The sequence below is a fragment of the Vombatus ursinus genome, unplaced genomic scaffold (assembly GCF_900497805.2).
Source record: "Vombatus ursinus unplaced genomic scaffold, bare-nosed wombat genome assembly UNPS02014830.1, whole genome shotgun sequence".
In the NCBI taxonomy this organism is placed as follows: domain Eukaryota; kingdom Metazoa; phylum Chordata; class Mammalia; order Diprotodontia; family Vombatidae; genus Vombatus; species Vombatus ursinus.
Genome location: NW_020954608.1, coordinates 49,041,932 through 49,051,654, shown reverse-complemented (window position 1 = coordinate 49,051,654; position 9,723 = coordinate 49,041,932). Strand labels below are relative to the sequence as shown.

General features: G+C 35.5%; 1 protein-coding gene across 2 annotated transcripts in view; it reads left to right on the top strand.

The window, feature by feature from the left end:
* The window catches only part of DERA (deoxyribose-phosphate aldolase), a 134,697-nt gene extending 125,614 nt beyond the window's left edge, over positions 1-9,083 (top strand). Inside the window, exons 7-10 of one of the 2 annotated variants that reach the window (XM_027838772.1) lie at positions 1,900-2,012; positions 4,752-4,901; positions 5,421-5,522; positions 6,889-9,083. In XM_027838772.1, coding sequence (XP_027694573.1) covers positions 1,900-2,012; positions 4,752-4,901; positions 5,421-5,477 — 320 coding nt within the window. In that variant the 3' untranslated portion in view covers positions 5,478-5,522; positions 6,889-9,083. Of the gene's footprint in view, positions 1-1,899; positions 2,013-4,751; positions 4,902-5,420; positions 5,630-6,888 lie in introns of those variants that run through there. The other variant, XM_027838771.1, reaches the window with a different exon arrangement.
* The last annotated feature ends 640 nt before the right edge of the window (positions 9,084-9,723 follow it).

Here is a 9,723-nt window from a genome sequence, read left to right as displayed (position 1 = left end):
ATCTATCTATCTATCTATCTATCTATCTATCTATCTATCTATCTATCTATCTATCTATCTCACCATATACACATACCTGACTTTTTTGTTTGTTTTGGTTAGAACCTGTGATTCCATCAGTGTGGGAAATGCCCAGTGTGGAAACTACAATTTCCAATGTAGATCAGCAAGTCTTTTTTTTTCTTAGAGAGTTGACTGTGACAGAAGGGCTTAAATTCAATTCTTTATTCCAAAACCAATTGTCTCTCTACTATGCTGCCACACATCTTGAAAAAATAACAATTTTTCTTTATTTCTTCATTATTTAGTTATTGGATAAAATGATCTGATTTTATTTTAATTAATGACATATTACAGAAACAGCTGTGAGATTGTGGAATATCATTTCCTTTTTTGACACTATTAATAAACTAATAGATGAGGAAAATTTTTTGGATATAGTTTATCTAGATCTTAGCAAAACTTTCAATAAAATATCTCATGCTATTATTATAGAAAAATGGAAGGATATAGATTTGATGTTAATGCAATCAGAGGTGGCTGGATGGCTAAACTCGGAGTCTTTATTAATGGTTCAATAGCAGTAAGGTGAGAGGTCTTCTGTGGAGTTCACCAGCGATCTGTGTTGGGTTCTGTGCTATTTAATCTTTATATTATGCACTTAGATAAAGGCATAAATGTCATGCTCCTCAAGTTTGTTGATGACGTAAATGTGGGAGGGATATCTAATACACATAATCAGGATCCAAAAATTCTTTGTCAGACTAGGACATTAGACTTAATCTGATAAGATGAAATTTAATAACAATAAAACTAAAGTCATCTACTCAAATACAAAAGTCTCAGCTTCATGAATATAAGATGGGGAAGGAATGGTTAAGCAGCAGTTATGATGAAGAATATCTAGGGGTTTTAGTGGACTGTAAGTTCATTATAAATCAGCAGTTTGATATGGTAGCCCCAAAAGCTAATGCAATCTCAGGTTACATTGAAGGGCGTAGCTTCCAGGAATAGAGGTGATAGGCCTCCTACTACTCTGCCCTCAGTAGACAGTCATTATTTAGAATGCTGTGTTCAATTCTGGATACTCCAGTTCAAGAAGGACATTGATAAATTGGAGAGTTTCCAGAGGAGGGCAGCCAGTATGGTGAGGGGCCTTGAGTCCATGTGCTATGAGGACTAATTGAAGTACTAATTGAGATGTTTATCCTGGAAAACTGAAGACTCAGGGTGTACGTGATAATATTTGAAAGGCTGACATGTGGAGAAAGGCCTGGACTTCAGTTTGGCCCCAGAAGGCAGAACTAAAAGCAGTTGGTAGAAATGACAGATTTATGGACAATAACAGGGAAAACTTCCTAACATTTAGAGCTGTCCAAAAATGTGATGAGCGGTAGGGTTCTCCTCTGGTTCTTCAAATGAGGCTAGATGAGAACTTGGTGGATATGTTGTAATGGGGATTCCTTTTGTGTGCATGTTGAACTAGATGGCTTCTGGGGTCCCTTTCAACTTTCCAGCTTTCAAATTCTGTGATTCTATGATCTATTAGTTGGGCTCATTTAGTTTACTATTAAATTCATTACTTAAAAACAACAACAACTTCCCTTAAAAATTTTATCCCAGACTTAAGTGTACCTAATATAGTTAAATCCAGGGTAGAATTTTATAAAGAGAAGTTAAATTTTTTTTTGAAGTACATGTGTAATCAGTACTTAAATTTAGTGTAGGATTTTTTAAAGGAAAATATTTTATTTCAATTTTTTTGATGTTTTTATTTTTTCAATGAATTTAAAGTAAATTTTTGCTCTCTCTAAACATTGCACAACTCAGTTTTCATCTGATTTAAAACTATAAAGAGTTTTCTAATTAGCTTGAAAATTCTCTTTCTTTATGTTTTAGGTTCTGATTTCATTAAGACCTCAACGGGAAAAGAAGCAGTAAATGCAACCTTTCCTGTAGCTATAGTGATGGTTCGGGCCATTAGAGACTTCTTTTGGAAAACTGGAAACAAGGTATCTTTATTGCAAGCCGATCTTTCTTCTAAATAAAAATAATATTGCTTATGATACCAGTTACAGCCATGATAACCGTTTTTTTTAAAATACTGAAGGCATGAACGACTTACCTTTATTAAGATAAATGTTTAATTTACCTTTCATTACAAAAGAATAAATTTATGGTGAAAAACGTTCCATTAACAAAAAGTGAGTGTGAGTGGAGGTGTAAGTGTGTGTGACCAAGATGTAAACTGACTTTCTCTCCTTTTATTAACTGAAGACAATTTTATCACTGACAAGAGATTCCTAAATGGATTCTTTAACGAACTAATTTTGCTGCTACACAGAGGCTTTCTGGCAAGGCATTGGCTAGTGAAAACAGGTTAATGCAGAAATTAAACTTCCTTGAGGAACGGAAAAAATTGCAGACTAACATTTATTGAATGATAAGCTGTGGTGGTGATATGAAAAGTATGCAATATAATGGGAAATAATCTTTTCCTGTCATTATTGAAGGACACACATAAATTGGTTTTCTGTTGGGAAACCCCTGGTCCAGAAAAACTTATTACTTTTAATAATATGAGGTGAAGAGAAAATTCTTGAGGAGATGAACTTATTAAACAAAATAATGAAATACTGTGAAACAGCAGGGAAAAGGTAGCTAGGCGTTATATAGCTCTTGAATTAAATATCCATTTTTGCGTTTTATGGCAGTTGGATGTGCTCTCTGGAAGACTGTTAAGCTGAGGAGGGTATATGCTGGCCTTTGTCAACTTTTGAAAAATAATAATTTTGGGGGAAATATATGAAGTTAAAAGGGAAAGAAGTATGAGGTATTTTTTTTTAAATGTGCTTAGATTTTCCTTTTTGTATCAAGTTGCTTGTTAGCTGCAAATTATCTTAGGGTATTTTTTATTTACACACAAGTGGGGTGAATGCAGCATGCCTTAAAAATATTTTTACTTTCCCTTCCTGGGAAGCCCTTTAAAATCAATCTTTACGCTTTCACAGAACGGAAACTTAAAAAAAAATCCTTTAATCCTTTGCCAATTGGATGTGACAACTTTATATGTAGGTACAATTCAAGTTCATTTATGGAGAGGGCCCTTTTTTTGGTTTGGTTGGGCCTAGTCCTTCCAGAATTTTTTCCCTAATGAATAACTCCATATCCTGACATATTGAAAAAAACACAAAGTAAATGTATCTATAAGAGATGTGTTCTTTCCAGCCTTAGGGCTCTACATGTGAGTGCGTGGGCATACACACACACACACACACACACACACAGAGCCACATTGCTTGACAATGATACCTTAGTTAAGCAGAATAGCAATAACACAAATATAGATCTGACCTTTGCCTCTTTAAACTAAGATGTCTTCGAGCAAGATTATTCCACTAGTGCATTTATTAGACCTTATGAAAACTGAATAGTTGTTCTTAGAAACTAATAACTGACTATTGAGAGCCCAATTCTGTCTCTTGTGACTGTATTGATGATTTCTTTCTTTAGGCAGTACGAACAAATTTCTGTCTTTCACTTAGAAATATAGAAATGCAAGCCAAATTACATTTGTTTGTAAAATGAGCAACTGAGCATGTGTCTGCTAATTGGGTAAAATCCCTTGTATTGGTAACAAGTTAATAACTAGATACTGTGACCTAATAGGAAAAAAAAAACAAATGAAAATGCAACAACCATTGATCTAGAAAGTGAATGTTCTCATCCTAACTCTAAGTTGAGCTAAATTACCTTCACTGTCCTTTCTGGGTTCAGCATCCTACGCTGTAAAGTTGTAAGTTACTGAGGTGAAGGGTGTTTCACAGTCCATGTGAGTGATCCTGCTGAAAAGTAAAGATTTAATATTTTGTAACTGGCTTCATTTCAGGTTTATGTTTTCTATATTCCTTCTTTTTTTAAAAGATGGAAGCCCTCTTTAGATGCAGTGCCCAAAAGACTTATTGATTCATATTGAACATGATTGGAAAATTTTTTGTGTGTGTATTCATATATTCACACATGTGTGTGTATGTAAAAATACATACATATATACACACACATACACATGACCACTTTTTGAAATCTTGTGCCTGCTTTTGATAATCTTTTCTGTCTGTGTTGTCACTGTAGGTTATTGATCAGCTGTTAGTTCTGTTTATTGTTTCTCTTTAAGAGACAACATATAATGGAAAGATTTTGGAGTTAGAAGACCTGGTTTCAATTCCCGGCTCTGATCCTAATTGCATGAGCTTCAGTACAAGTTTTCTAAGACTCAATTTTCTCATCCGTATAATGGGGATAAGGTTATAATAAAAATGCTTTCCAAATTTAAAGCACTATAAAATGCACGTTATTCATCTTGATGTCTATTTCCCTGTTGTTTAATATTCTTCCTCCTCCATCTTCTTTGTTGAATTCCTACCCATCCTCTCAAACCCAGTTCAAATGCTACCTCCTGCATGAAGTTCCTCTGTTTGAAAATTGCCTCCACCTTCAGAATACACTTTGCTTTATACTTCTCCAATGCCCTTATCATGCACTGTAGTTTTCTGTGTTTGTGTTTTACCTTTTACAAGACTCCATGAGGAAAGGGTGCTTAGTAAGTATTTGTGAGATAGAACTAAATTGTTGCCAATGAGTTAGTCTCTAGCTTTCTAGGAATCCATGGACCAAAGATGTTCAAGAACCAGTCCTCAATCGATTTTAAGCCATTCAAACAAAACAATGGCCTTTGTCCTACCCTTTTTCAGATAGGTTTTAAACCAGCAGGAGGTATCCGGACTGCAAAGGATTCTATTGCTTGGCTCTCACTTATTAAAGAAGAGCTTGGGGATGAATGGCTGAAACCAGAGCTCTTTCGCATAGGAGCCAGCGCTTTGCTTTCTGACATTGAGAGACAGGTGAGTTGTAGGAAGACCTTCACATCAGGGTATGACTCCCCCCAGCCCCTATTCAATTAAGTCTGCATGGGTTTTTGAGAAACAAATTAAAAGTTGCATATCTCTCTGTGTAATACTTGCAAATTATAGTTTTCTCCAGAGAGGATTTAAAAGTCCAAAACTGGAAATGAAAATCCATCTGTTTCATTTTATTGTCAAATCCCTTTTGTGCCTTTCCTCATCTATCCCTGATGAGTCAGCGTAGCGTGGTGGAAAGAGCACTGGCTTTGAGGACAAAGGGCCTCTCTTCCAATCCCTGCTCTGCTCTGTAAATACTGTTAAATCATTTAACCTCTCTGGGCCTCAGTTTCCTCATTTGTAAAATGAAGAAATTTGGCTAGATAATTTCTAACCATTCCTCTTCTAAATTCTGTGATCCTTTAGCTGAAATCTGTTGAGAGATGGTTTGGGGCCTACGGAGCTAAGAATTTTATTATTTATCTTTTGAATTAAAATTGAAATTTAAAAATTTCTTCCTAGATTTACCATCATGTGACTGGAAGATATGCAGCTTATCATGATCTTCCAATGGCTTAAATAAGTGACCAGTGCCAGAAGAACTTTATGCAAGAACATCTTACTGTATGTGTATGTATATAAATATATAAACATATACATATATATGAACATGTGAATTCTAATCAGTTGCTGAAACAGTCTGATTAAAAAGAACTTGGGAAGTAGGTCAATGGTTGGTTCTTTCTTTTGGAGTTGTCTTTGTAATTAAATCCAACAATGAAGGACAAAATGTTATCTGCCAGGGTCTCTTTTTTGAAGCCCAAAAGGCACATTTCTGATGTTCATAATGGTTCTAAAATCTGCAGTGTTAATCTTGAGTAAGCTTTCTCAAACTAGTCAAAGTAATTTTTATGATAACTATGACAACATGCAAATTCTATGAAAAATATGAAAAAAGAAATGTTAAGCTCCCCCAGTAACACTTTGTAACAGGAGATTAATGTACATCCATGAGCTGCAACAGAAGCAAAGTGACTTTGAAGAGTTACTGATTTGGCACTAATGCTTACCCTATGAAAACCAACTTTTGCAATTGTTTTTGAGAAATTAATTGTACTAATGACTTTTCAAGCACTGTTATTTGAAAATTCTTGTTACTGATGTTTAAATAAAAAAGTTCTTGCTTTTAAAACTGATTACAACTTTTTAAAATCATAATACATTTATCTTAGAATATTAGTTAAATGCCTAGAGATATTTTAAGTATAATTTTTGGAATCTTTTCATTAGATTCCTTGGGATCATTTCTTAGAGAAAGTCCCTTAGTATATTATTGAATTAAAGAGGTTTACATGTGAATATTGAAATTATTAGGCAGCTAGGTGGTATAGTGGATAGAGTACTGGACTTAGAGTCAGGAAGGCTCATCTTCCTGGGTTCAAATCCAGCCTCAGACACTACTAGCTGTGTGACTGTGGGCAAGTCACTTAACCCTGTTTGCCTCAATTTCCTCATCTGTAAAATAAGCCGGAGAAGGAAATGGCAAACCACTCCAATATCTTTGCCAAGAAAACCCCACATGGGATTTCAAAAAATCAGACCTGACTGAAAAACGATCTTCCAATGGCTTAAATAAGTGAAACAAAACAAACAAACAAAAAATTGAAGCTCTGTTGTTCTAATGGACCGAAGAAAAGAGTACATAGCCAATTACCAGTTATTGGAGTCTGGTAGTCCATTTTATGTATTCCTAAGTCTTCCTAGGCAGGTAGGTGGCACACTGGAGAGTGCTCTAGGTTTGGAGTCAAGAAGACTTGAGTTCAAATCCCACTTTAAACACTTCCTAGCTGTGTGACCTTGGGTAAGTCACTTAACCTCTGTTTGCCACTGGAGAAAGAAATGGCAAACTACTTTAGTATCTTTGCCAAGAAAATCACCATTATTATCATAAGCAGTTATTATAGGTGCTTTTTCTTTTCCAATGTTGCAGGGTTTCCCATGAGACATGAGTCCAGTGAACTTCCACTTTTGACAACCAATGAAGAATTCTCCCACATAAAGACACCAATCATGCATGTGTTCATGTTATCTACAGAGGTAGCAAAGTGCACTTGGCCTTTTTACACGCCCTTTTTTAGTGCTATTACAGAAGTAGCTGGCTTCTGCTTCTGGTCCTAAACTTCTTTGTCCTTTTGGGAGAAGTGATATATACTTATCTGGTTTCCACTGTCCAGCAAAAGAAGACATACCACAGCTGCAATTCTTATTGTCACCACTACATGACATTCTATGGTCCCACATGGGAAGGACCCAAGAAAGAATCATGAGTCAGTGATTATAGTTCTTGTGGCACAGAGTGGCCTACACCCACATCTCCATTCCAAATATTAGTCCATTGGGCTTCAGCATTGGGCAAACTAATAATGGATCCCTCCTAAGCATACCTAATGTGTGCCTTCATTTTATTCATGGTAATAACAAGAGATAACTTAGTTTCTTTATGCTTAATTGTTACAGAATCACCTTAATATCTGGTCCAAGGTTCCTTTGCCAAGTCAGGAGGAGTGGGTCTATTTGCTTATTTCTTTCCAGCAGATTTAGTCCAAACTTCTTTGGCAATATCTGAAGTTCATTGGTCTCTCACTCATAATAGGTACATTCATAGAGTTTTATTTTAAACTTTCTGGTCATATGAATCAGCCTAGTCTTGCTCCTCTGCTCCTTTGATTATTGCCCTTTCAAACAACCTTTCTGTTCATAATACAAAGTTGGATGTAGCTTCCTCCTATTAGAGTGAACTCAACAGGTGCTCTCAGCAACCTAAAGTGGCTATCTAAAATCTGTAAGCACTAGAGTACCATGAGCTCAGAATGATGTTCAAGAAACATATCAAAATCAAGTCCCCTGAGGCTCTTCATTAGTTCCTTACTGCTGTATTACTTCAGTGTCATACTTGGCAATGTGACGTAGTGGATAAAGGGTTGGTTTTAGGGTCATAAAGAATAAAATTCCATTCTCAACCTCCTAAAGCTTATAATGAGAGACATCAGATAAATGAATATAAATCACTGCGATATAAGGAATAATATGAAAATGTGACCAAAGAGATTCAATGGGTTATACAGTTCAGAGAAAGAAAATGTCTGGTTGGGGAAATCAGGGAAGGGCTTCATGAAGGACATGCCATTTGAGTTTGTCCTTAAGGGTCGCTAGGAATTAGTTAGGGAGAACTGGGAGAAGGGGGGGGAAGTTACAAATGAGCTGCTAATCTGCAGTGGTAGAGAAGTTTCCATATTGGGAATTCTCTACATTGATGAAATCAGAGGTCTGAACCTAAACAAACAAATAAATCTCTATATAGTACTTGGAATAATTACAACTTAACATATTGAGTAACCTGTTACTTTTACAGGTTGATTAACTGCCTAACCTATAATATAGGATTAATCCCTACATGGGTTGCTATTGGGACACTGTTTACTTGGCAGGGTATTATTGATTCTGGGACACTGGATACTGAAGGAGCTAACAGTGGATAGCTAGATATAGAAGATGGTGTCATTTCTTTCAGCAAACCTTTTACATCAGCACCAGTCCATCTTGCTCTTTACATGAGAGCATTATACCACCAATTAATAGTGAATAGTTTAATAGTGATGGGTTTAGTAACTATTGTCCAAGTACCGCATTTGCTGATTGCCTCTAAAGTTCTTGTACCTTACAAAGCATAATGGCTATACTGTCTCTTCTGTCTTCCATACCCATTATTTTTCATTTCCTCCCCTAAAAGAATCCACAGCATTGAGCAAAATCCTTCCAAAAATCATTGTTATTCTCAAGAGGATTGCCTGAAACAGTTTCCTATTAGGGTCAAACCCCATCATGAAGCAAAAATTCTCCAATAATAGGGTAACCACAGTGGATATTCACGAAAGTATAATGACACTAAAACAAAAGACAGGGACATTTTTCAAAATAAGAGATTCTCTGAGAGGGAGAGACAAAAGAAAAGAGGAAAATAGAGAAAGAGGCAGAGAGATGACAAAGTGAGACAGAGAGACAAAGACAGAGAGAACAACCAATTTAGAACGAAAAATGCAGAGGCAGAAGGAAAATTAATTGAGCCAAATCTTAAGAAAAATGATCAGAAGAATATACGAGAGCTCTATAATTCAAAAATGATGAATTTTAAGATAAAGTATGAGATAATCTAAAAAATTATGACTTCTAAGAAAAAAACAAAACAAAACAAAATAAGACATAGAAAAGGAGGGAAAGTCTTCCAGAAAAAAACAAAACAAAACAAAATAAAACAAAGTACTTAAGGCAACCACATAGGAAAATCGCCCAGAAATATTGAAAGCACATAGTACCAAAGGAAGGAAAAACCAAGATTAATTCACCAAGGAACATTGTAATCATATTTCAAAATTACAACAACAAACAACAAATTTTGCAAACAATCAAAAAAAAAAACCCTTTCATTTTTTTTTTTTTTTTGGTGAGGCAATTGGTGTTAAGTGACCTGCCCAGAGTCATACAGCTAGTGAGTGTTCTATGTCTGAGGCTGGATTTGAACCTGGGTCCTCCTGACTCCAGGGCTGGTGCTTTATCCACTGTGACACCTCACTGCCTCAATCCCTTTCATTTTCAAAGGAAAATCAGAATAGCACAGGATTACTCCTTATTTACAAGAAATAAAAGAAAAAATTGGAATACAGTATTCTGAAAAGTTAATATTGGCTGTCTTCCCAAAATAACATCCTGTAATTCTGAACATAATTATCAATAAAAATAATTAGATGTTTGCAAAAGAAAACAAACA